At 46.7% G+C, this 26825-nt stretch overlaps 1 protein-coding gene across 1 annotated transcript in view; it reads left to right on the top strand.

The window, feature by feature from the left end:
- Window positions 1-26825, top strand: part of SCARA5 (scavenger receptor class A member 5) — a 99467-nt gene that overhangs the window by 21296 nt on the left and 51346 nt on the right. Inside the window, exon 3 of the mRNA XM_054576009.1 lies at window positions 4849-4977. Within this exon, the coding sequence (XP_054431984.1) occupies window positions 4849-4977 (129 nt within the window). The remainder of the gene's footprint in view (window positions 1-4848; window positions 4978-26825) is intronic.

Genomic DNA, 26825 nt, shown 5'->3' with positions numbered 1-26825 from the left:
TCTCACCTGGTTTCTGAGGAAGCCACAGATGTGCAAGGAAAGCCAAGATTTTGTTTATTTTTTCACATCAAAATTTTGCTCAGAAATGTATTTATATATAATACAGTCTGACAGGAGTCTAGGCAGCTTCGCTAGGTGATTGTGGCTCAGCATCTCTCATGAGACTGCTGTCAAGATCTCAGCCAGGGTGTATTCGTCTGAAAGCTTCATTTGGCTGGAGCATCTGCTTCCAGGCTCACTCTCGTGGCTGTCGGCTGAAGGCCTCAGCTCCTTATCATGTAGCCTCCCCACAGGGCGTTCATCAACACAGCAGCTGGCTTCCCTCCAAGGAATTGTTCCAAGAAAGAGAAAGAGTGAGCAAAAAGGAAGACGCAGTGTCTTTTGTCTAATCTCAGAAGCGACACGCCGTCGCTTCTGCCATAGTCCCTTAGTCACACAAACCACTCCGGGTGCAGCGCAGAAGGAGACCGCGCAGAGGGCAGAGGGCAGCTGGGGCCATCCTGAAGGCTGTCTTCCGCAGGAGGGTGCTCTATGGTGGGTGCTCAGGAAATGCTTGTTGAAGTATTACCCAAACAATTCGTAGGTCAAAACCTCTTACTTTTTAAAAAAAATATACTTTATTTTTAAAGCAATTTTAGGTTTACATCAAAATTAGTGGAATGTGCAGAAAGTCCCCGTATACTCTATGCACCCTGCCATGCACAGCCTCTCCCACTATCAGCATCTTGCATCACAGTGGTATATTGTTACAATTTATGAACCTACATGGATACATCATTATCATCCAAAGCCCATAATTTACATAAGGATTCACTCATGGTGTTGTACATTCTGTGGATTTGGACAAATCCACAGAATTTATTATGTATAATGGCATGTGTGCATTAATAGTGTCATACAGAACAGTTTCACTGTGCAAAAACTCCTCTGTGCTCCACCTATTCATCCCTCTCCCCTCCCACCCCCTGGCAACCACTATCCTATTATTGTCTTCATAGTCTTGTCTTTTCCAGAATGTCATATAGTTGGACTCATACAGTATATAGCCTTTTCAGATTGCCTTCTTTTACTTAGTACCATGCATTTAAGGTTCTTCCATGTTTTGTTTTATTTTTTTCATGGCTTGATAGCTCATTTCTTTTACTTTTTTAAAAAACAAGTTAAGTGAGCCTACTTACGCCCTGGTGTTACTGATCATATCATTTTAGAGTGTTTTCAATCTTCCACTCAGTTTAAATAATTTGAATGGTTTACCCAGCTAACCTGCTACTTCTATGTTAAATTAAAAAGTCAATAAATGTTTCGAGCAGACTTAATAACTTGTCTTTCCCCTAAATTGTCTTCTTTCCCTTACAGTCATATTCTCTAGCCATCTTGCCAGAACCATTCACGTTCTGCTTGTCTAACAATTTGTGGAAAATCTCTATTCGAAACCCTTATTATGTTCTATTTAAAATAGATTTTGTCGCATGTACAAAGTAATCAAGCCTTGCCAAAAAATCAAGCTCTCTCAGAGGAAGGTCTATGTCGTGTGTGTTACTTGATGAAGGGACCTCTCACCAGAGGGTTCTTTCTATTAAATTGAAGCCTCAGGTAAAAGGGAAGGGAGGTGCTCCTTTTTGATGGAGGAAAAATAGAGCTTTATTGTTGCAATGCCTCTTACAGTGACTAGCAACATACATGCAAAGGGCAAAGGCAAGATTCAAGTTAGCAGTGTTGTCTGCTGTGTGGTTTTCCTCTTCCTCTTCTGCCAAGATTGAAAGTCAGCATAGACTTCATTTTTTATCCTCTGCCGAGGACATGCCTATTAATTTTAGAGAGAGAGGAAGGGGGAGAGAGAGAGGGAGAGAAACATCGATGTGAGAGAGAGACATCAATTGGTTGTCTCTTGGAAGCACCCTGACCGGGCCCTAACATGCAGCCTAGGCATGTGTCCTGACTGGGAATCGAGCCCACGATCTTTCAGTTTATGGGATGATGACACTTCAACCAACTGAGCCACACCAGCCAAGGTCAAAGTCAGTACAGACTTTAAATAAAAGGATGGTGTTCTAATGAGTGGGATTAAAGAAAAAAAAAAAGCCCTTACCCTTGTGACTGATTGGTTTAGGAAAATGTTTTCATTCCTAAAGAGGAATGAAGAAGGACTTACTTTTTCATTTTCCCCCACAAGTGAAAAATTTCAAGCTAAATGACAATTAGCAGTAATCTGCTGCTTTATAAATTGTGATGTCATCAGGCTGTGCATATATATTGTTTGCACTTAACCCTTAACTGTATTAATGTTCAGCTTACTCAACCGATTTCCTTAAATTCAGGCAAATTATGTGCCTTGTGCCTCAATAAAAATGTTGCATGCAAAAAAAAAATCAACTTTTTTTGAGAGTGAGAGAGAATAATTTCTTGTTATAATGAACAGTAAAACAAGATTTCACTGGAACTGAAACAGTTAACAAACATAGTTTAACTTAATTAAACCTTCAAAGGAAGTAAGAAGGTCAAAGAAAGCCCATGAGTGGAGAGCAGAGACTGGCTGGGATAACTCTATGAATAAGAGCATTCCGCATGGGTATCTCCTGACCCATCCCAGCAGCTGGTCTGCCATCATTCTCACCATTCTCACCTCTGGTCTAGAGAGGAAGCTGGGCTCAGCAGGACGGCCGGAGCAAGCACCAGGAGCACGACCGTGGTACCTCCTATTTGTACCTACTCAATGCTATGCCTATCACTCTGACTCTCAAAGGAAACAGACTCTAATACGTTGCAACCAGACAACCAGTAGCTCTCACAAGAATTAAAAAAAGATGAAATGATACAAGAAGCCTACATATTTAGGAGCGAAACAGGGTATAGATCTTAGTGTGTGGCAAAGAATGAAAAACTCTGGCAAAGATTTAGGGTGAGTTAGAAAGATGTACTTTGGGTGAGTCTTAGTGGAAAATCAGGTAAACTCTTCAAAAATTGCCAATGTTTCAGGGTCAATGAGGATTTGTATTTCTTGACAACTTGCTCCAAATTGTACCCAACGTTTTATGAAAATATTATGTAATAGTTTCCTAGTTAGCTGTTTTAACAGCAGTATTTTCAATAAAATGGGGTCAGTGAGTGAGAAAATGTTCCTCACGTAACTATATCTCTGGGGAGCCAGGGCTCCAGCATAGTCACCGTCATTTCCCTCACGGACACCACACCTCCTGAGGGCCACAGAGGTGCGAGTGATACCTGAGAGGTAATAAGTAGCCCCCCAAGTACCGCCCTCGCACACCCAGAGTTACCAAGGAATTGTAAACACTGCACCGTCTTTAAAAGCATTTTCACAATATCAGTTATTTCAACATCTTGTTGTCGACCTTTCTCTGCTCCCACACTGTTCAGGTGCAACACACTCCCATTGCCACCTGCGAACATAAACTTAAAGGGGGCGTGCCTACTTGAAAAATGCCCTCCAATGCTTCTTACGGGCCCTGCTGGGGATCAAGGTGCGTGAGCGTCCCTTCCTTTTCGCTGTCATTTGACGTAGCAGGCGAAGGTCAGTGAGCTCCCTGGTGCCCGCATGGCCGTCAGGGAAGGGTGACTCAAAGGAGGAGGCAGGCTGAAGGTGACCAGCAGCCAAGCACCTGGCTCTCCACCGTTTTGCCACTAACATTTGACACCTGTATTTAAGGGGTCGGACTGAACTATTTATTCATAAGATCCAGTAGAGCTCTGATATTTTGCTGTTCCATTTGGGCCAGGAGCTGGTGAGCCTTGTGTAGTTTCACAGAATGAAGTAACTCTGTTTTCCCGAAAATGTAAACCCAAGGTTGCAAACCAGTGGTCAGATCCAGCACGCAAACGTGTTTGGCTTATACTCCCTAGCGGTTTTTGCTTTTTGTCTTGTTTGTTGTTGTTTTAAATTAGTTGTTAACACTTAAAAACAGGGAGATTTCTCAAAATCCCTTCTGGCTTGTCTTAAAACTTTTGGGTCTGGCAACACCCGGCCCTCCCTCCCACACCGCGGGCTCTCCCAGACAGGGCATGAGTGGCTGGGCCCCCGGGGCCCCCCGGCCCCCTGGCTCATTTCCATCCCGTCCTGGGGTTTGTAGCCCCTGTTTAAATTCTCCCCATATTCTCCAGATCACATGGGACAAGGGTGTTTTTATAAAGAACACATATTCCAGGCTATCTGTGTTTACTCTGCTGCTTGGACTAACTCCAGGGGGGTGGATTTTTGTGGGCACGTGAGCGGTAAATATGCCTGTCTGGCTCATTCAAGAGCGCGAAGGGTGGCCATATGATCTCACTTATATGTGGAATCTGAAGAACAAAATAAGGGAACAGACCAAATTGAAACAGACTCATAGATTCAGAGAGCAGACTGATGGATGCCAGAGAGGGCTTGAGGGACCGGGTGAAAAGGTAAAGGGATTAAGAAGTACAAATTAGTAGTTACAAAATAGTCACGGGGATATAAAGTATAGCCTAGGGAATATAGTCCATAATATTGTAATAACTATGTATGGGGCCAAGCGGTCCTAGAAATATCAGGAGGAACAACCCTGTGAAGTGTACGATCGTCTAACCCCTATGCTGCACAACCCCAAGACTAATACAAAATAATATTGAATGTAAACTGTGATAAAAAGTCATTTAAAAAAATGTTTCAAAGAGGGCAGAGGATGGGAGGAAAAGCTTGTTGCGGTTCTAAAAAGCTCCGCATCATTACAGCTGCTTTACAGATGTGCGAGAGGCTTGCTCCACGTGAACATCTGTGTGCATTGGGGAGAGAAGAGACCAAAGACAGAAAAAGCTTGTGAGGTTTTCAAGTGTCTTTCTCCTTTTCCTCCTCTTCTTGCCCTTATTATTTAGGTCCGTGCCAGAGACGACGGGCAGGCGGCTGCTGCGCCCAGCTGGGCTCGCTGTCAGCCCTGAAGCATGCTGTCCTTGGGCTCTACCTGCTGGTCTCCCTGATTATCGTGGGCATCTTCATCTTAGCAGGTAAGAGCACCGTCTTCTGTCCTGGCCCTTGAGGATGCGGAAGGAGCTACACAGGAAGTGAGAGCAGGGAGGGACTGGAGAGCTGAGGCCTCTGCCCTGTTGCACGGTCGTGAGCCTCAACACTGCCCTTCCCACCATGGGAGCTGTGAAGGAGGGAGCTTTCTGACCGGCACCCCTGTTAGCAGCATCGCCCGCTTCATCTGCGATGAGTCATTGGCAGGGGCTATGGGGTGCTTGGGACATCCCTCAGCCCAGGCGCAGAGACCTAATTTCTCCGAGTGGCTTCTGACTTTGCCCGAATCGTTGTGTGACACTGCATCGTCCTGGGCCTCCCTGGAACTCCGTACTGTGGTTTGCACAGAGCAAGGGGGGGGGGGGCGTGTCAAGGGGTGTGATGAAAATAGTCCTGAGAGACTTTGCTGCCAAGTTTAATCGGGGTCATGGTCAGCCTGCTGCCCTTTTGTTATTACTGGGGGTGGGATGGGTTTACCCCAATTCAGTTGGGCTCTTCTCCCCAGTTTCTGTTTGCAGGGCAGGCTGGTGGTGATGGGCTGGAGCGCGGAGCACATACCCTAGGCTGGGAGGCACGGAGCTTGGACGAGGAAGGGGTCAGATGGAAGGCTCCCTGCTCTGAGCAGCCCAGTTGACTGCCTGTAGGTCATCCCCCCATGACAGAGAAAGCGAAGGCATAGAGGCTGTGCTGGCCTCTCCTGACTCCCACCCACAGGGAGGAATGCTCAATGCCCACCTTTCTCAACGGAGGGATGTACGTAAGGCTTGACAAAGTCAGTCAACAGATCAGTTTATTTCAACCTCGCTTGTCTTACGTGAGCGCCTACTTTGTGCCAGGTTCCGTGCTAAGATGGAAGACACAGCTACACAAGACCCAGGGGCTTCCCATAAGGAACTCCCAGTCTAAGGGAAGAGGCAGGGACACCCAGAGGGAGCCCTGCAATAGCGACTGTGGCAGGGACTGCATGTTGACCCAGCAAGTGCAGTGCTAATCCAGAACACACGCACACAGTGGAAGTGTGGGTGCGGCGGGCGGGGGGCGGGTCGGAGCAAGGCTGCGGGCCAGGCAGAGCTGACTGGGCATGCTGAGGGCGGAGTCCTCGGGTTCACGCTAGGGAGGGGATCCGGAGGTTCAGCCCCTGCAGATGACCCTCTGCTAGAAATCCTGAGGCAGATGATTGAGGCCTCCCTGGTCTGGTCTCACTTTCTGTGAAGTGAAAATAGTCACTTGTGCCTAGCGACGGGATCCAATGCTGCCTTCGCTCTCAGGTTTCCACACTCAGGGAAAAGGGCATCCTCAGGGGTGGCGTCTGTCCCACCAACCATAGACCTGAAGGGTGGCCAACAGCAACAAGGAGGGAAACTCATGATTCATCCCAGGAATGATGTCCAGCTGGAGGATGAATTGAACATGTTCTTGGGCTGTTCAGTGAGAGATTGGGATCTGGGTTTTGTGGGCTTAACAGCCACAACCATAACAAATTTTCAGAATTTTTGGAAAGTGTTTCAGCCCAGCAGGAATCTGGGCTATGGTATTACAGCTCCTCTGCTGAATGAGAACTTGTAGGTGACAGAAGAGGGTCCGGAGGAGACAGGCTGGAGGGGACTTGGGGACTGGTCTCTGGGGACCGAGAGGACCTGGAAGGGCATCATCTCTTGGGAAGAAGAGACTTATAGGAGATGAAAGTTCTCCTTCAAGGGCTGCCACGTTGGAAAGAGCAGAAATAGCTTTTGTGGCCTCAGAGGGTAGAAATGTGCAACTGGGTAGAGTTTATGAAGAGACAGGTTTCCATTCAAAAGAGAGGAAAGTTCTAACAAGTAGCGCTGTCCGGAACGATGAGAGAAGGCTTTTCCCTTGGCTTGGAGTCTGAATGGGATTTACAACAACATCCTGAAAATTTCAGAAAGGAGCATGGAACACGGTTTCTCAATCTAATGGAAACGTTGCCCCACTTCTTTAGTTGTTCCATGTGGAAACTCGGGGAGAATTTCGATTGTTACCACCTTTAAGCCTGAAGTTTCTGGGTACCAGATTGCCTGTGTGGAATAAAAATTTTGGTTGGATTGGAACTGATGAAACACAGCATCATACTTTACCTCTTGGCTCTGGGGCATGACCGCTGTCACCTCCCCAAGTGCTTGCCTGAAAAACCAGGTTGGCTTCAGGGAAAGGTTTGGCAAGGGTGGCCAATGAAAGGATAGAGTCGCCAATCGTCTCTCCCCCAGGGAGGGGACTTAGGAATCGAGTGCACAAGTCTGGGGATGTCGAAGGAGGCCCTGCCTAACCTTAGGTAGAAAGGAAGTTTTTTCAGATCACCCTGACCGAAGACCTCCAGTGATGCTTCCTTTCAGAAAATGCCATGCTGACGGGATGGTTCAGAGCCAGAGCTTGCCTGGCCCTCTGTCAGGTGTCCTGCTGTGGCCATTTCCCTGTCTTGGTCAGGACATGCTCTCCAGTGCCCTGCTGAGGTCACCTTGCTCAGGATGTGCTATGGGCTGAATTGTGTCTCCCCCCCAAAAGGTATATATTGAAGCCCTAACTTTCAGTGTGATGGCATTTGGAGGTGGGGCCTTTGGGAGAGAACTAGGTCATGAAGGTGGGGCCCTAATGACTGGTGCCCTTATAAGAAGAGATGAGAGATGAGAGATGAGAGAGGGAGAGAGAGAGAGAGAGAAAGAGAGAGAGAGAACTCCACCATGTGAGGAGACAGTGAGAAGGGGCCATCTGCCAGCCAGGAGGAGAGCCCTCCCCAATAATCAAATCCCCCTGTACCTTTATCTTTGACTTGCTGGCCTCCACTGTGACAAATGGATGCCTGCTGTTTAAGACACCTAGTCAGTGCTACCCTAACTAAGACAGGAGGAGTTCTGTTTGATCCCCTCTTAGACTTCAAAACCCGATTGTCAATAAAAAGTTCATAACTGGGTGACAAAATTGTCCCCTGCATCCCAGTGCCATGTCTGAATACCTGATTGGTAACATGTGATTGGAGTACAAATGCTTGCACTTACCATTTTTTCAATATTACACAATTATAATCTAATTATACAAAATATTACTCAATAAAGCCTTACGTGGAACTTCTCTCAATTCATCTCTTCATCCAAGTCCTGTTCCCGGGTCATTTTTGAACCGTACAGAAGTCCTAACTTCATGAACAAGAGAACTGAGATCGAGTGGTCCTGTGGTCAGGAGATCCTCAGTCGAGCACTTCAGGCAAGATGTTCTCCGATGGAGTTCGAGGATTAGAGGAGGTTCAGTCTTACCCTTGACTATTCTGGGACGTCATTGTAGTCATCAGAAATCACCTCTTCCTCCTGTTTCTTGAAGTCGAGGAACTTGAATTCCCACAATGAAAATGCAACAGCAGAAAGGGGAAGTGCAAACATCTGGGGGTCTAACTGGTAGGAAGCCAAAGTGTTACAGCGATGCAGACTACAGACGGGAACCAGGGAGAGGTCCTTGGTGAGATGCAGTCTCCTCTCACATCTTAATTTAGTTCTTTGTTGACAGCAGTAGTCAGATGTCACAGTCGTTATCCTTAATAAGTGCTTCACTTGTTTATGAGTCCTTAGTGGGTACAGGGCAATGGAATAAAACCCTGGTTTTTTAGTCCATTCGGGCTGCTCTAACAAATTGCCATGGACTGGGGCCTTAAACAACAAACATTTATTTCTCACAGTTCTGGAGGTTGGAAAGTCCGAGATCAAGGTGCTTGCAGATTCGGTGTCTGGCGAGCGCTGTCTTCTTGGTTCATGAATGGCCATCTTCTCGCTGTGCCCTTGCATGGAGGAAGGGCCAGGGATCTTTCTGGAGTCTCTTTTATAAGGGTGCTAATTCCATCATGAAGCCTCCGCCCTCCTGACATAATCACATCACAAAGGCTCCATGTCTTCATTCCATCACCTTGTGGGTCAGGATTTCAACACATGAATTTGGGTGGGGTGTGAACATTCAGCCTATAGCTTGGGAATAAAAAGAATGTTGAGATAGATGTGGATCCTGCTCTGGGAGCATTTAAAATTATAAACACACATACACATTAGGAGTATGATATCGTTAATGCTACGTGCCAAATTATGCAGAGGAAAACCTGATTCCTGACAGCTGAGTACTTGGTGTGAGCGCAGGCTGGGGAGAGCTGGACACCAAGTGATCCGTATGCCATTTGCATTGAGCACCCTTTTTTTTTTTTTTGGATCACCATATTTCAAGCAGCTCTGTCCATGACTCTGCACTCAGAGAACAGTGCTCAGAGCCCATATCCCTTTATACAGCAGATCACTGATATCATCATGCATCTTGGAATCAAGAACATGATGCCCTCAGCCATCACTGGGACGCTGTCAGAAACAGTGCTGTGAAATTCCACCCTGTGCTTGTGAGCCTGCCGTTGAGGACGTGGTTCAGTCCATCACACGCCCTGGCTAAGAGGGCCCGTGGAGAAGTTATTTTCTGTCTTAGAAGGAGGTATGCCTTCCCTGAGGAATTAGTTTGTTTTCACCTTTGGGAGACGGTGAATCTGCGAGTAGTTAAAATTGCTTTCAAGGAGTAATGAATGCAAACTGGGAGTTAGTTGTCATCCCATGGTCCGATGTGTGAATCTGAAGGTAATTGAAATGAAAACCTGGAGACAGATCTGTGGTCCACCCATAGCAACTTGGAGACTTTATGGAAAGTGCTTTTCTGTCTGTCTCATTCCTACCTCCATGTAGACGATCTCACGCGTTCTCCCTTTATCTCATTCTCATCTACTGTTACCTCAGTATCTACTGTTACCTCAGTGTATTTTATGTCTCCTTATAAACTGCCTTAATCCTTTCTGGGACAAGAAAAGGTGTTACACATGGTTTGGTCTTTAAAAAAATTCTGCCTACTCTATTTAATTCTGCAAGTGCGTGATTTTTTACATATATAAATGGATAAGTGAATTAAAGAGACAAAGAACCTTGGAAGGGATCTTATCTGTGGTAAAAAGATGATTATTTTGGTCTTAGCCAAATATCTAAATATAGGGGAATACGGAATCACTGCTCAAAGGCATGCGCTGGTAGAAGTAGGTGTATAATTAGTTACATCAGTACACACATCATCATATGTACTGTATTGGCATTAGCGCACGTACGGAGACTATTAAGACAGGCAGGATCGTGTATTACCTTGCGCTGCTTAACGCCGTGGACTTTTAGATCAGCCTGTCTGGGTCTGAATCCTCAGCCTGACCCCTATGTTTTCAGCTGTATGATGTTGGCCAAATTACTTGACCTTTCTGTACCTGAGTTTCCTCATCTGCAAATGTTAAGAAATAAGTATGCCTGCCTCACTGGGCTGTTTTCACAGTAAGCACGATAAAAATAGTAGCTGTTATTATTGTTATTATTATAGTGTTAGTACTACCATTACTAGTAGTATTATCACTTGCTTTCTCTTGGCTTTCTTTGGCCAATTAAGCTTGATGATGATGTGAACTGGGAGTTAGAAAAACTTGGGTTTGGTCCCGGCTCATCTATTAACACTGTAATCTTGGGGTAAATCACTTTGCTGTCTGAACCTTAGTATGCTCATTTTGTAAAATGAGCAGGTTGGACTGCATCAGTGTTTCTCAAACTCTTTGACCATGACTTACAGTAAGAAATATATTTTAGACCTGGCTGGTGTAGCTCAGTAGGGTGGGCATCATTCCACACAGCAAAAGGTTACAGGTTCAATTCCTAGTCAGGGTACATGCCTGGGTTGCAGGTTCAGTCCGCAGTTGGGGTGCATAAGAGAGGCAACTGATTGATGCTTCTATCTCACATTGATATTTCTATTCCTCTCTTTCTCTCTCCCTTTCCTTCTATCTAAAAATAAATAAATGTAATCTTTTTTTAAAAAAGAAGTATATCTTACATCACAACTAGTTCACACACGTTCATGCACATACACAAGAAATAGTCTTAAATGCATGGTGCATGCTGATGATTTTCTATTCATTTTTTTTTTTTTACAAAAATGGTCACAACCCAGACATTTATTTCATGATTCATGAATGGGATACAAGCCATAATCTGAAAAACAATGAGCTAAAGGGCAGTTCTATTATTTTACATGTCTTTACATTCTAAGACAATAGCTATATTATCTTTAGGATATGGGTTTTGAGGGTAAACTTCTGGATTCAAATCTGGGCTATACCACTGAATAGTTCTATAATCTTGGGGCAAATTATTTAACTTCTCAAATTCTCAATTTCCTCTCCTATCAAATGGAATTATAATGGTACCTATCCAATAGGGTTGTTGTGAGAACTAGGTTAATTAGTACATGAAAACTTAGTGCCTGGAACATAAAAATAATCGATGTTAGATGCTATTATTATCATCATCATTACTGGAATAATCAAAGGGATTTTGCTCTCAGAATAGTAAAAAATTAGAAACCAATTCAGTTCGCCTCCGCGCCTAGTGGTTTTGCGTATGAACAGGGGGCACTTGGTGTGCTCCATGTCGGGGGAGGATATGGTCCCATAGCCCACACATTTCTCATAGACACGGGGAAGCCCAGAGACTCTGTCTGAGGGCCCCTGGGCTTACTGTGACAGTGCAGGACTCAGTATGTCGAGAAACAGGACGGTGTTTTCAGCACTGTGGCTCCTCAGTGGAGAGAGACAAGTGCGCAAGCAAGCCGGCTCCACAGCGGCCGCCCCACTCCTGACACCCCAGAGCTCAGCCGTGGAAGGAGCCTCCGAGGACGCCGTGGAGGACCGCCCTCCAAGGGCACGAACCTCTCTCCCGCCTTCCCAGACAGACGAGCTATTGTACTTCTACTGAAGAATAGCCACAAATGACAGAAGCTTTTGCCTAATTTTCCTCGACCATCCCAGATACACGGTGTCTAGTTCCTCTTGTGGGAAAAGCTCATAATAAGGCTTTCTCCTCCTCCTCATCTTCTTCAGTGAGCTGAAAATACCATTTCCTTCAACAGTAGCTATTAAGGCCTGGTTTGGAGATCTCTGTGTGTATATGCCCTTGTCTGCATACTTGCTACATTATTTTGAAGTTATCAGTGTACATGCCTACTCTTCTTCTAGTCTAAAAGAAAGCTCTTTCATGATAAGGTGCTGTGTCTTGTTCACCTGTGTACTCCCAATGCCCAGCATAATGCCCTGCACATTGTAGGTGCTCAGTTAATCGCTGGCCTAAACTGAACACCTCAACATAGTGGCCACCCATGCCCCCATCCTCAGCCAACAAGCTCCAGGTTTGAGTGGTAGGTACATGGAATGAGAGACTGTAAAGCTGGTGCGGTCTGTCCAGGGCGGAGTTTGCAGGTCTGTGGCCCGCTTTGATCTTGATACCCACATGTGCTGACGTAACCTAAATTTGCACAAGCCTTTCTAGCACTAACTCATGGCAATACATGAGACCACATTCAACGGATGCAATGTTATGCAGCCATCTAATAATCATGCCCATTCTCCACCCCATCCGAACACCAGATCTGTTTCTAAGGAAACACTGGTCACCGAGAACACTTTCTTTCTGTGTCAGTATAAATGGCTTTTGTTGGTTGTGTTGTTGCTTTTACTTCAGTGTGGATCTTATTAATAATCTTCATTATATGTCATCACTCCAGTTTCTGCCAAGTATTGCAGCCTGTTGGATCAGGTTGGATCTGGATTTGGACATCTGTCATTTAGCTTTTCCTTTTAGCCTGTGTCAACATGTCTGAACACGTCCGAGTCAGTCTCCCAACCCGGTCCCGATTCCACAGTGTGCAGGCTTGTATGTGGTTCCCAGGAGGACGTGACCAAAGGCACGTCAGCCCAAGCACACACTTCACTGTCCCGTGAGGTGAGGCGGGGTCACCTCAAAGGCCCTCTGCTTGCATTCTTCCTTAAACCTTGGCCTCGCTCACCGGAGAAACCACCTTTCCCCCGGGCCCCCCCCTTGGCGGGGTGGACCTCTCTGAGCTATCGGAGCTTCCCCAGCAGAAGGTGACCCAGTCACACCTTAGCTCCAGGGAAGTGGGAGACAAAAGGAAGAGAGTTTTGACACTTTGAGCTCTCCACAAAAGGGTCCACTGCCCAGGATGAGGGACATTTCATATCCTCTGACTTGGAGGGAGGCCTCCAACCACCCTCCAAAAGGCAAAAAAGATGCGCATGGGGGGAGGTCACCTGCAAACTTGACAGTAAGCTCTCTGAGTCTTCAGTCCAATGGTTACAATAATTAGATAGGGCAGGGCAGAGGACCAACCTCAGCTACATCCTGCTGGAATCCTTCCTCTAGACAGAGGGCCAAATCTGGCCACTGCCTTTTTTTGTGTCAATAAAGCTTTATTGGCACACAGCCATGCTCCCTCATTTATGCGTTTTCTGTGGCTGCTTTTATGCTACAGTGGCAGAGTGGAGCAGTTATAACAGAAACCGTATGATCTGCAGAGCTTAAAATAGCTATTCCCTGGCCCTTTCCAGCAAAGGTTGCCGAACCCCACCCCTCCACTCGGCTTATACTGACCCATTAATTAACCCTTTAGCTTTTACCTCTGGCTCGAGCTTCAGAGTTTTCAAAGAATTTTCATATATGTTACATCAGCTAATTCTCCTAACGATCAAAGGAATCCAGGAAAGCGTTTACAGTGTAAGGACGAGGAAACAGACTCAGAGGAGCTGCCGGTGCCAGTCCCACAGCTGAGAGGCTCCTGTGGGAAACAGCGCTCATCACCCAGTGGCGAAGGGAATGGACACTGTCAGACAGCTTTGTCACTTATTGAGTGACCTTGAGTGAATCATTCAAGTTGCCTGAGCCTTAGTGTCCCATCTACACAGCAGAAGTGGAAACATTGCCTGCTTCGAAGCATTGTGGTGAAGATTAAATTAACTCCTCCATGTAAACTACCAACAATACCCGTGGCAGGCGGTTAAGGATCATCCGTGTTTGTTAGGTGGTTATCGCTGAGTATAACTTCCACTGACCTTGCCATGATCCAGCCCTCTTATGACCATGCTACATGGGCAACAAGAGAGGCTTGTCAACAGCCTCAGTTTCTATCCCAGGAGCCAGGATTGGAGGAAACTTTAGAGGCACCATGCATGCAACACCCAGATCTTGCTAAGGAAAGGAGCTTTCTTATTTAAGCGAAGAAAAAAAAAGAAAAGAAAAGAAAAAAAGGATGGGAATGAGCTAAAGTTAGCCTTTTTTTCTGCAGCTTGTATTTCCCTCTTCACGGCTCAGCCTTTGTACCTTCCAAACAAACCTACCTACCTTCCCTTCTGCTTTCTGGCTCTACCTTCTGTTGCGTGTACCAGAGCTATCAAGCAGATTTAGTCACTCCCTGATGGTTTTGAGTTTGGACTGAGGTTGAAGCTGAGCAATGAACAAACCATTGTTCTCCACCCTTCAGAATAAAAGAAGTTGTAAACTCTTGGAATTTCTGCAACCATCCCACAGGCATCAGGCCTGCTCTGCCACCACCCAAGGGCCCAGGCGAGATAGGAGGAGGGATCAAGAGGTCTCCCGTAAGGCCTGCGCCAACTAGAGAGCAAATATGCAAGCACTAAGCTAGAAGACATAGTGCAGAGGAAACCACAGACATTTTCGGACCAGGCAAAACTGAGTTCAAATGTCAGCTTGATCATTTACTAGTTGTGATCTGAGGAAATTATGTAAGTCTCATTAAAAAACAAAACAAAACACAAAAACCAACATTTAAATGGGGGATAATAATGATCACTTATCAGTATTGTAATGATTCAGTGAAGTAAGAGATATAGTGCCTTGCACAATCCTGTCTTATAACAGGGTCTCAGTAAATGTTTCCCTGTGACTCTCAGAATAGAGGCCCCGCAGCTTCTGAGACGTGCTGATGTAATTCAGGGAAGCATTTGATTGGTCTTCTTTGCTGCCTCACCCCGACCTGCTTTACCTCTAAAGCTCTAAGTAACTAGCAGCTCCCTCCTTGGTCTTTTCCTCTTCTTGTTCAATTAGTTCCTCTAATTGAACTCTGTTCCTGGTGACCTTCATCAAATTCCATCATATTTCACCTCTGACTTTTGCCCTGAATTCCAGGCTAATATGTTCTCCTACCCATTTATGTCACCCCAACTTGGTCATGTAATAAGCATCTCAGAATCAACATGTGACCAGAACACTTGCCCCCCACCCCCATTTTCTCCATCTCTATAAATGACACCACAATCTAACCAGTCATATTAACCAAGAACCAAGGAATCCTCCTAAATTTATCTCACCTTTCTCCCATGTTCACTTCATTAACAGGCCCTAACTGGCGCCATCATCTGTCACCTGGGCCCCTCCACTTAGCGCCCCTCCCCCCATCAGGGTTGCCACAGTTAGCAAATAAAAATACAGGCTGCCCTGAGCAAGTTGAATTTCAGATAAACGGTGAATAATTTTCCAGTGGAAGCATGTCTGCAATATGTGGTGGGAGGGCCTGGGAAGAACACCAGGCTGAGAGCTTCTCACATGACCAGTCAGCCCCAGGTGGTGGTTGGGAGGGTGGGGGTTTGCTGACGATGGTGGGCAGTTCCGTTGCTGTGGCCTCCAGGCACATGGTCTTGTTAGGATAATGTCCCCATGCCTTCCTTCTCTGAGGAGTCCCTCAGAGATGGGAAACCCAAGTCTTATGGGCCCCAGCTGCCCTTCCGGCTGGTAGCCCGGTGTGGCCTGACAGCCGGCAGCTTCCCCTGCGCTTCTGCCTTCTCTGAGCGCCTTCGTGAGACCCCCACATTTCCTGAGGTCCGCTGTGGAGCAACCCTAGGGATCCAGGAATTGGGCCAGGGGACCAGGGGTGGCACTTCCTATATTCCCGTCTCACCCTGCTGGTGTGGTTCCCAATCCATAGCCTCCCCTCCTCAGGAAATCCCAGAAGAGATGTGGGCCTGGGCTCTGCTCCAGCCCCGAGGACATGCGTGGCCTCTCCCAAAGGCGCCACGCCAGGCTTCCCTCTGAGGAGAGCATCGGTGTGAGCTCAGCTGTGAGCTAGCTGGGGGCAGGAAGGGGCCACCTGGCGCCAGCACCCCCACCCTCCCCTGTGTGGCAGGGACTCTCTCTCTGGGGGCCCTCCTTGGAGCCCCCTCCCTGATTTAGCACCTGCACAGACACGGGGGAGGCAGCGAAGGTGTCCCAAAGCGACTTGCTGGAGGCGATGGCGCCAGTTCCCAGGGCGGGAAATAGGGGAATCACAGAGCCCTGGCCGAGCTGACTCGCTGTGGGAGGGCTTCCTCCTGCTAAGGGTTTTGTTTCTTCTTCTTGCTGTTGTTAACAACAGTGGGATCTGGGCAGTTGTCCTCTGTGCAACATTGTCCTCTTTGAAACATCACCTCCCAGAGTTTTGGAAAAACTGCGTCTTTCCGGGAGGAGTCAGGGAGAGGAGTCTCCTGCCCATGAGTACTGGTCCCCTGACCATTAGCTGCGGCCATGGAGCAGGAATAAACAAGCAGATTAGCCTTGAGAAGTCCCTGTCCTTTCAGCGTCCACAAAAGCCCTTTATATCCTTGAGCTCAAAAATCCTCCTCCATTGGCCTCAAGGAAATGATTACAAAGGAGGAAGACAGGCATGTGTACAAAACTCTTACCATTTTTCACAATAACTCAAAGTTGGAAAAACCATAAATGTCCAACCTTAGGGGGTTGTTTGGCTAAATCATGGTAAATCAACACAGAGGAATATTACATAGCCTTTCCAAATGATAGCTGCAAAATGACACAGGGAAATATTTATGAAATAATATTAAGGGAAGGAAGACTGCCCAGCTGTGTGTGCGCACTGAGTGCAAACATGCAAGCAGATGCATGCAGACCAAAGGAGGAAGGGCGGGAGGGACCTTGGAGAAAGGAAAACAGCTGCGCTCAATTTCCCCTAATGTTGGTGTTTTAATAAATCCGCCCTTTTATTTTTATTTATTTACTTTTAGAGAGAGGGGAAAGTAGGGAAAAAGAGGGAGAGAAACATCAATGTGTGAGAGATACATCAAACAGTCGCCCCCCACGCCCCCCCACGCCCCCCCGCCCCTCCCCCGCCCCCCCACCACCCCCCGGCCTGCAACCCAAGCAGGTACCCTGGCCAGGAATGGAATTGGTGACCTTTTGGTTCATAGGCCTAAGCGCTCAATCCTCTGAGCCACACCAGCCAGGGCCCAATCTGCCGTTTTAAAAAGCCACAGGCATCCTTCTGTACCGCCAAGAACACAGCAATGGGTGCGACTATCCTGGAGCCGTCAGCACACTCCCAGGTGGGCAGGCAGGTCTTGCCTTACTCCTTTTCCAAACGTGTACAGGTGCTGCCCCCACCTGGCTCCAGATGCTGCCAACAGAGGCTCCCCGGAGCCAGGGACTGGAGGACATTCTTGCGGCAGACAGAAGCTGGGCAAGAACCCCCAGGGTGCCCAGCGAAGGAAAGGCTCAATGACAAAATCAGAGCTGGGAAGGATTAGTCCTGCCCTCCACTGTTGTAAATGAAACGGAGACCCAGGGCGGGGATGTGCCTGCTCAGTGTTTCCCGCGCTTCTCCGGCAAAATGGGAGCTTGTATTCAAGGCTCCAGGTCCCCCTAAACCCCTGATCCCCCAGAAGGACCTGTCTCCCAGGGCACACCCCTCAGGGGGCCCAGGTGTCACCCAGACTCAGACACGTGCTTTCCAGTGCCTCCTTTGGTTCTTGAAACTCACTGCTTTGCTAATTAAAAAAAAAAAAAAATAACATCTACCTTCTTTGGGAGTAAAGTCATTATTTAGGAGTAAAGAGTGTAAGTCGAAGGATCCAAGTTTCCCTTTAAACTGTTTTTCTTTTAGCTTTCTCTCTCCAGCTTTACTGAGGTATGACTGACAAATAAAAACTGTGCATATTTATGGTGTACAATGTGGTATTTTAATATATATATACATTGTGAAATGATCACCACAATAAGGTAATTAACAGACCACAACATCACATGTTACTCTGTGTGTGTGCGTGGGGGGTGTGAGAACATGGAAGGTCTACTCTCTTAGCAGATTTCAGGTGTACAGTACACTGCAGTCATGCACCGCTTACTGACAGGGATACATTCTGAGAAATGAGCCGTTAGGCAATTTCATTGTGCGACCACCATCGAGTGCACTGACACAAACCTAGATGGCATAGCTCACTGCACGCCTTGGTAAGATGTGCTAGCCTATCAGTCCTAGGTTACAGCATGTTACCATACAGCACATGAGGTTAAATCAAACCCAAAACAAAATGATGCACTGAAGAGGTGCAGTAGACATGGCCTGTATGAGGCTGCTGCTGGCGTAGCGTAGCCTAGGGTTTTTTATAACTAGAAAGAGATCACTAAGATAATGATAAAAGTATAGTCTAGTAATTACATAAACCAGTAATATAGTCCTTCATTATCATTACCAGGTTTATGTGGTGTACATAATTATATGTGCTATACTTTTGTTTTGTTTTGAAATTTTTCTACTTATTTAATTTTTTTCAATTACAGTTGACATCCAATATTATTTTATATTAGTTCCAGGTGTACAGCGTAGTGGCTAGACATTTATAGAATTTAAGAAGTGATCCCCCTGATAAGTCTAGCCCCCACCTGGCACCATACATACGTGGGTGCTACACTTTGATACGACTGGGCAGTGCGGTAGGTTTGTGTGCACAAGCATCACCACAAACACATGAGAAATGTGTTATACTATTACAGTACGATGTCACTAGGCGATAGGAATTTTACAGCTCACTTGTAGTCTTACGGAATCACCATCGTACTTGCGGTCTGCTGTTGACTGTGTTATTGACTATAGTCACCATGCTGTAGGTCTCCAGAACTTAATTCATCTTGAATGACTACAACTTTGTATCCTTGACCAACATCTCCCCACTTTTCCCTCCCTGTAGCCCTTGGAAACCATCATTCTACTTTCTGATTTTATGAGTTTGACTTTTTAGAATTCACATATAAGTGAGCTCCTATGATATCTGTCTTCCTGTGTCTGGCTTATTGCACTGAGCATAATGTCCTCAAGGACCATCCATGTTGTCACAAATGGCCCACCCTAATCCAGGATGACCTTAATTTAATTTGATTACATCTGCAAAGACCCTCTTTCTGAATAAGGCCGCATTCACTGGTTCTTGGTAGACATGAGTTTAGTGGGGAACGCTATTCAATCTAGTACACCATGGAATGAAAGTACACTCGAAGTCCTTCCTGGGCAAAGCATTGAAAGGAGGGAAACATCATGGGCTGCTTCTTCTGCTGCATCTTAGGAAAGCTCCCTGTTTTGTATTCTTTCAAGATAGGCTTAGCCAGGTGCTGCCTCAAGAGGAAAGAGGGGAGAGGCTCAGGTAAACAAAATGCATTGTTCCAGCAGGCCCTAGAGATGGGAGGCATGGCTCACCATGCAGGGCCACAGGAGAAAGCACCAGGGTGGCCAAGAGGCAGAAGAGAGGAATGAGGGAAGCACGTAGGCCACCCCTTTATTGGGGTTTCTCGGGGGAAGGAAAAACAGCACAGAGTGACCAGTTTAGGACTGGCTAGTTTAAAGAATTTTGGTGGGCTTTGAGCTATTGGGGTGGTCTCTGGTACCTGGAACCTGGCCCTGGGATGATTGGGACAGAGAAACGTTGCCTCCTGGGGTGCACAGGCTCTGCATTGGCTGGTTTGTATCATCAAAGGCAAGCGAGGGCCGGGCTCTTTGCTGTCTCTAAGAATTGGCTGGCCCAGGGAGGGGCAGTTTCTCCCCAGCCAGGAAGATATTTTTAGTTGTCAAAGCATCATAACATACATAACATTTTAATATAAATAAAATACCCCCACCACCACCCCACCCCTGTGGAAAGAGGAAGACTCTGGCTTCCTTTGTTCCTGGCTCCAACATCAGCGCAGCCCTCTGGCTGTCTGGTGGGATGCGCTCACATTCCCGACTGCCTCCTTCTCCTGCCTTACCCTGCGGCCGTGTGCAAGTCATCACCTGCACCAGAGGGAACAGGTTGCCACACAGGTGGTCTGGCCTTTGGTTCAAGGTCCCCGTACTGTCACTGGCTGTGTAAGCCTTGGGACCTGATCATCTGGCACAGCAATGGTTATCAGTTGCTCTACTTGGAAAATCCATTTCCACTTTGGGGCTCTTTAGAGCTTATATCAGGGAATCCAGGTTGATAATTATTGGACTAGGCCTTCCAAGTACCGTCAGCTCTGAAAACTTTCAGCTCAGGACCCTGTTGGTCCCCAGGCCTGCCCAGGGCCAGCCTGCGTGGTCATGCACGGCAGTCCCAGCGGCCCAGCCAGCTCACTCCAGCTCCTGTGCTTCCTGCAGGACACTCTTCCCCTGGTGCAGGGGCAGAGTCCCACCCACCACAGCCCCCAACTCCTCTCTGGAGCCACACCCATGTCCACCACCCCACCCCTGCCCAGGCCACCTGCAGGGGAGGGTGCAGAGGAGCAGAAGGCGGTTGTCCCATCCGGCCCCAGGCTCCATGACCATCACAGTTTCCACGAGGAAAAGTTCTTTTACGGGATGTGGTTCAGGCACGAGGAGGTCAGTTAGGGGCACGTTATGCGTTACTGCGCACCCGCACTCTGCTTGCCTCATTCACACTCTGATTTGCCACGGGCAGCCCTGGCCTGGTTTCTGAGCTGCCCCGTTTGCAGTGCTCAAGGCCCCCACCTTTCCACCCTCGCCACAAATGCCACCGTCACATCAGAGTAGCATTGTATTTCACATCACCGTTCCACTCGATCCCACACCGTGCTATGAGGTAGATAGCATCATCCCCATGTGTAGACAAGGAGATCAAGGCCCAGTGAGGCTGATAGTTCTCACAGGTGAGTAGACATCTGTTAAATTTAAATGTCCCCTGGCAGAAAGGGGCTGAGCTGCATTCAGACTCTGTTTTCCTAGTTAAACTCATTCCACTGATACCCACCGCTCACACATGTCTCCTCCCTGGCAGCACTGGGGGAACGCAGGTCAGCTGGGAACTAGAGCTCTGGGCCAGGCAGCCGGGGCTCCGCTCACACGTGATCAGAACAGGCCTGGGACTGGGTCTGCCCAGGTTTACTTTTCTGTCCCTCAAACCTCATGGCCTCTGGGCAAGGAGTCAGTAGGAAACTGAGGTATCTGGTGGTGAGGGAGAAGAAGGGTAATTTTCCACAGAGAAGACTCGTTTTGAGCCAATTCTCTGTTCCACCCATTTGATTCGGTTCACACAGCCTGGCCATGTGGGTTTTTATGATATCTGCTGTTACAGTACATCTTATACAAACAGATCTACAAAAAGAGCTGTAACACCACATTTATAAAGGGCTGTAACACCACAGTTACAACGTAAAACACGTGAACTCTCCAGGATAGGTTTTTAAATTTTCTAGATAGAACTAGAGGTTATGGAGAAGTTGCCATTCCTTTCGGCAGCCGTTGCTTTGACTTAACTAGGCGTTTGGGGCTGGAATAATTTTTTTCCCCTCTCGGTCTTGGAAAGTGTCCCACAGCTGGAGCCGCCTGCTCTCAGCTGTTTGTTTTTCCTCCTTAGAAAGGGACTTGGGAACGCTGTCCACCAAACCCCAGAGGAACGGCAGCTCTAAGGGCTCTCCTGTCCCCAGGACACAAACGCCAAGCACGCGGGCCCCAGACTGCACTCCTCCTCGCAGTGGGCCGGAAGGCTGGCCGCCTGCCCTGACCGCCCCACCGAGCTGGGCCAGCCCCAGGCCTCCACCTTTACAGTTGAGGGCAGAGCAGACGGGGGAAGGGAAGAAGATCCCAGCCCATGGGCCCTGGGCCAGGCCCTGAAACTTCAGTTGTGAAAGCTGAGCTGGGCCTGCATCAAGTGCCTCCCAGGTGGCCCATTTATCATCTGGCCTTGGGTGGGACTGGGCAGAGCCTGAGTAATGCTTGCCTGCAGCCTTGGACCCAGCCAGGCTCTCCCCTAAGTCCCACCCTCACTCCAGGGGGTCAGTCCCCAGACCCAGCTGAGGCTTAGTCCGTCTTCCTGTCCCACCCCATCCCGGCTCTTCTCTTTAGTTCCCCTTTAGAAGTGTTTTAAATTGCAGTAAAATAGACATAACATAAAACTTACAGCATCTTAACCATCTTTAGGTGTACACCTCAGTGATGTTCGGTGCATTCACATCATTGTGCAACCTTTCCCACCATCCAGCGCCAGAACTCTTTTCATCTTCCCCAGCTGAAGCTCTGCACCCTTTAAACACCAACCCCCCATTCCCCACTCCCCCGGCCCCTGGAAACCACCATGCTGCTTCCTGTCTTTATGAATTTGATTACACTAGGAACCTCATATAAGTAGAATCATACACTATTGGTCCTTTTCTGGCTGTTTATTCCACCCAGCATTATGTCCTCAAGGTTCATCCATGTTGTAGCATGTAGTAGGATTTCTTTCCTTTTTAAAGCTGAATAATAGTTGTTGGTATGTATATTCCACTTTCTGTTTCTCCATTCATGCATTAATGGGCACTGGAGCTGCATCCACCTTTTGGCTGTTGTGAACAATGCTGCTGTGAACATGGGTGGAAGAATATCTGTCTGAGTCCCTGCTTTTGATTGTTTTGAGTGTAGGCTCAGAAGTGGATTGCTTGTCCTTCGGATGTTTAAGCCAGATTGGATTTGAAGGTCCAACAGGACATTCTGACCACCTGGGACCTCTGTTTGCTGAGAGAGACAGAAGAAGTTAAAGGAGAATAAAGAAGAAAACCAAAAGCTAAAGGGATAATAACATTTAGTCATCCAACAGTTCTCAGCACAACTATGTCATCAAAACAAAACTGGACAAGGTTGTTGTTAGAAATGCAGCTTCCAGGGCCTGCCCCATTTCTGAATCAGAATATCCAGGCTCTAATCTCAGAGTTACTTCAGTGCTCCTGATTTGCAGGAAGTTTTAGAGCCATTCCCTGACATTCCACTCACTGGGCTGAAGATGACAAAAGGAACCTCCTTAGATTCTCTTTGGTCCTGGGGACACTTGGGAGTGTCGATAATGATCAGTCCCATGCAATGATCAGTCTTCTGGTTATCAGATCCTTGGATATGGCCATTAGCCCTGCCTGACTGGCTTGTCTCTTACAGTCTGCATTGGTTTTCTAGGGCTGCCATAATAAAAATACCACAGACTGGGTAGCTGAAGTAGTAGAAATCTATTTTCTTGTAATTCTGGAGGGTGGAAGTCCACGATCAAGGTGCTGGTGGGGTTGGATTCTACTGAGGCCTCTCTCCTTGGTGTGTAGATGTCCACCCTCTTGCTGCCCTTGGTGAGGTTCTCTCTCTGCTAGTGCAGGTGCTTGGTCTTTTTCTCTCTTATAAGTGCACCAGTCATATTGTATTAGGGTCTACCCAGACAGCCTCATCTTAACTTAATCATCTCTTTAAAGACCTTAGTTCCATATACAATTAACATTGTAAAGTACTGGGGGTTGGGATTTCAACATAGGCATTTGAGGGTAAGGGACACAGTCCAGGGTGTCCAACCTGTGACCCGTGGGCCACCTGTGGCTCAGGATGGCTACGCATGAGGCCCGGCACAAAATTGTAAATTGACTTAAAACACTATGAGATTTTCTTTGTGATTATGTGTTGCAATGTACTTATGTGTGGCTCAAGACAACTCTTCTTCCAGTGTGGCCCAGAGATGCCAAAAGTTTGGACACCCCTGGTTAGCCCACAACACTCTCCTTTTCTCCTTTTTCAATAGATGATAATTTTAAGTTCTTTATGTTGCTCAAACATAATAATACCATCAGGAAGTAGAATAACATTACTCATAATTCCACTAGTCTAAAAAAATGAATTGTTTTCAATAATCTCAGTTTTTTTTAATCCTCATATTTGTGTGTGTTTACTTAATATTTTAGCTATTGCCTTTCCCACATTGTTATATAATAGACCTCATAGCTGTCATTTTTAGGGCTTCATCCAAGATTATGTACCATGATTTAATTATTCGTGGATCAGTCATTCATGACGCTCCAGTTTTTTTACTGCCACAAATAAGAGGGCAATGAGTTATCTCTGCGCTATAGTGTTTTCCCTTCTTTTGGATTATTTCCTTAGGGTTAATTCCCAGGGGTGAGATTCTTGAACAGAAGACGCGAACATTTTTATGACTCTTGATACATTTTGCCAAATTGCTTTTCAAAAGTATTTTACACTGTCATCAGCAATGTATAAACACACTAGTTTCCGCCATAATCCTGCCAGCGTGATGTAGCGCTTACCTCATTATTTTTAGAGATATTTCATTTTGTTTTATTTTGCATTCCTTTGATAGCTCACAATCTCATAAAGTTTTTCATATATTTGATTATTACTTATATCCTCTCTTAAGGAAACTGGCCCTTTAAGCCTTTTACCTGCTTACCTAAGTGAGGCCAAATCAGATATTTACTAAGCACTTGCCACATGCTCGCTACCATGGGGCGCTGCGAGATGACCAAAGAAGTACGGGGCCTAGTTCTTATTTTCCAGAAGCCTACAATAAACAGTCACATTGTCTTCGGTTATTGCTGACTTCTTTGCACTCGATCTACTGCTTTGCACACTGTGTATGCTTAATAAATTTTGTTAAATATAGTTCAATCTCAGATAGCATGTTTATGTTTCTTGCAGCTCACAGAGATATACATTCAATTCAAAGGAAAGCAGAACCAGAATCCAAAAGCAGCCTGAAATCCAGAGAAATAGACCTGCCCATTAGAATCTAACATGAACGAGCCTGAGGGCCTCTGCCTGAGCATGAGGGAAGATACACTTGACAGCAATTTTAAGCAAAGTCTGGGGTTTGAGGTTGGCAGCATGAGTAACTGCATGATGCGGCTGCCCCCCACAACCTACTGCAATCAAAGATATACTAATAGAGGTGTCGTGTGTAGAATAATGGAGACGACAGTCCCTTTGGACTCCGTGCAGATTAGACAGCTCCACAGCTCTTCAGTGTTGGCCTTTTATTTTCCAATTTTTTTTATTTTGAAAATATTTAAACCTACAGAAAAGTTGAAAACATTTTAAAGTAAGCACCCATATACCCTTCACCTTGGCTTATCAATTTTTAACATTTTGCTACAGTCTTTTTCTCTCTCCCTCTTGCCCACACCCCGACCATGGTAATTGCCATTTTTATTGTTGAGAAACCATTTGAGAGTCAATTGCAAACTTCACACCTCAATACTTTAGTATGTATTTCCAAGAACAATAATATTTTCTTATATCACCACGTAGAGCTATTAAGTTCAGGAAATTTAATGTTGGTACAATACAATTATAAACATATAGTCCATAATTTACTCTCTTCAGTGGCTCCAGTAATGCCCTTTATAGCAAATTTTTTTTTTTTTTGCCCTGATGCAGGATGTAATCCAGGATCACATATTCAGTTGCATGTCTCCTTAGCCTTCTTTTATCTAGGATGGCACCTAGCATTCATTATTTTTCATGACATCAATATTTTTGAAGAGCACAGGTCAGGTGCTTGGCAGAATATCCCTTAATTTGAGTTTGTTTCATTGTTTCCACATGATATAGGTTAAACATTTTTGGCAGAGAGTATCACATCAGGGCATACTGTATCTTTGTTCCTTTATTGGTAATGTTAAATTTGATGGCTTGGTTTGGGTATATACTGTAAAGGTACCTCCTGTTCCCCTTCTAATGAAGACGTGACCTGCGAGAGGCACCTTGGTCCCATGTAGAAATACACCATTTTCCAGCAACCTTTCGCTCAGTGACATTAGCACCCATTGATGCTTCTTGGTCTGAGCCGGTTATTCCAGAGCTGGTCTTAAAGTGGTGCTTTCTTCTGACCCTCCTCAGTGTTCTTTTCCTCCCTGAGCACGGCACTTGTGGATGGATGCAAACAGCGGAGTGCTGGACTCGCCCCAGCTACGTGCATCTTGTCCCAACTCCATATTTAGTGACGTCATGTGGGCAGCTCGACCTGGGCCACAGGGACAGCTTCACACCTCAGGGACTGGCCAGCGCTGCAAAGGACGACTGCGGTTTTTGCCCCAGAGAACCGGTTGCTAAACCTTTACCCCTGGAGGCAGACAAGCTGAAACACATTTAAAAAAGAATGATTTGGATAGTGAAGAGACTTGAAACCTTAAGGAAAGGGGATCTGTCTTCCAGTGTTTAAATAACTGTCATTGTTGGGCGTCCTTACTATATAGAAGATGATCCCTTAATGCCCCACGCTCCTTCGCACTTGGTGCTGCTGCCACGCAGGAGGCATCGAGGGGTCACATACCCTGCCCTTCTCCCACACGGGCCTTCCCGGGGGAGCTGGCAGGGCTGGCAGGGGACCCAGAGGCTGCAGGTCACCTCAAGAAGGGAAAGGCATGCTTCTCACTGTGACCCTACGGAAAACAGTGTGGATGGGGACAGATGTGAGGTACAGACGACATGGAGTTCCTGCTAAATGGCATTCATATCCTTGGTAAAGCGGGTACAGAGTTACGTTTAAGAAAGAGAGGGATAAAGCAGGCTTGGGCAGTAAGGGGCACGAAGACATTTTTGAAGAGCAGCTAAGGGATCTTTTTTTCTCAGCCCACCAACTCCCACAAGGCAGTTCAGTCCCATGTATATTCAAACAGCACAACAGGGAGCCGCGATGGCACAGTCCTTGAGCAGTGTGGCGCGGTCCAAGCGGTAAAGCGAGGGACAGAGGCGGCTGCAGCTGCCCCGGGTTGGTACTGATGACTATACAAGTAGGAGGTCTGCCCAGAGGCTTGGGGTATTTCAAAGCATCCCCGAATGCAGGCACAAGGGCCATTCAGGCCCAGCCAGAGGAGAGCTAATGGGGGAGGTTAAGTTACAGGATCAATCTGCCCAGTGAAGACCAGTCTGCGCC

Source organism: Pteronotus mesoamericanus, unplaced genomic scaffold (genome assembly GCF_021234165.1).
Source record: "Pteronotus mesoamericanus isolate MK-2021 breed Mesoamerican mustached bat unplaced genomic scaffold, CSHL_Meso_final contig_32, whole genome shotgun sequence".
Classification (NCBI taxonomy): Eukaryota; Metazoa; Chordata; class Mammalia; order Chiroptera; family Mormoopidae; genus Pteronotus; species Pteronotus mesoamericanus.
Note: the sequence above shows the minus strand (reverse complement) of the source record. Positions and strands in the feature narration are given on the sequence as shown.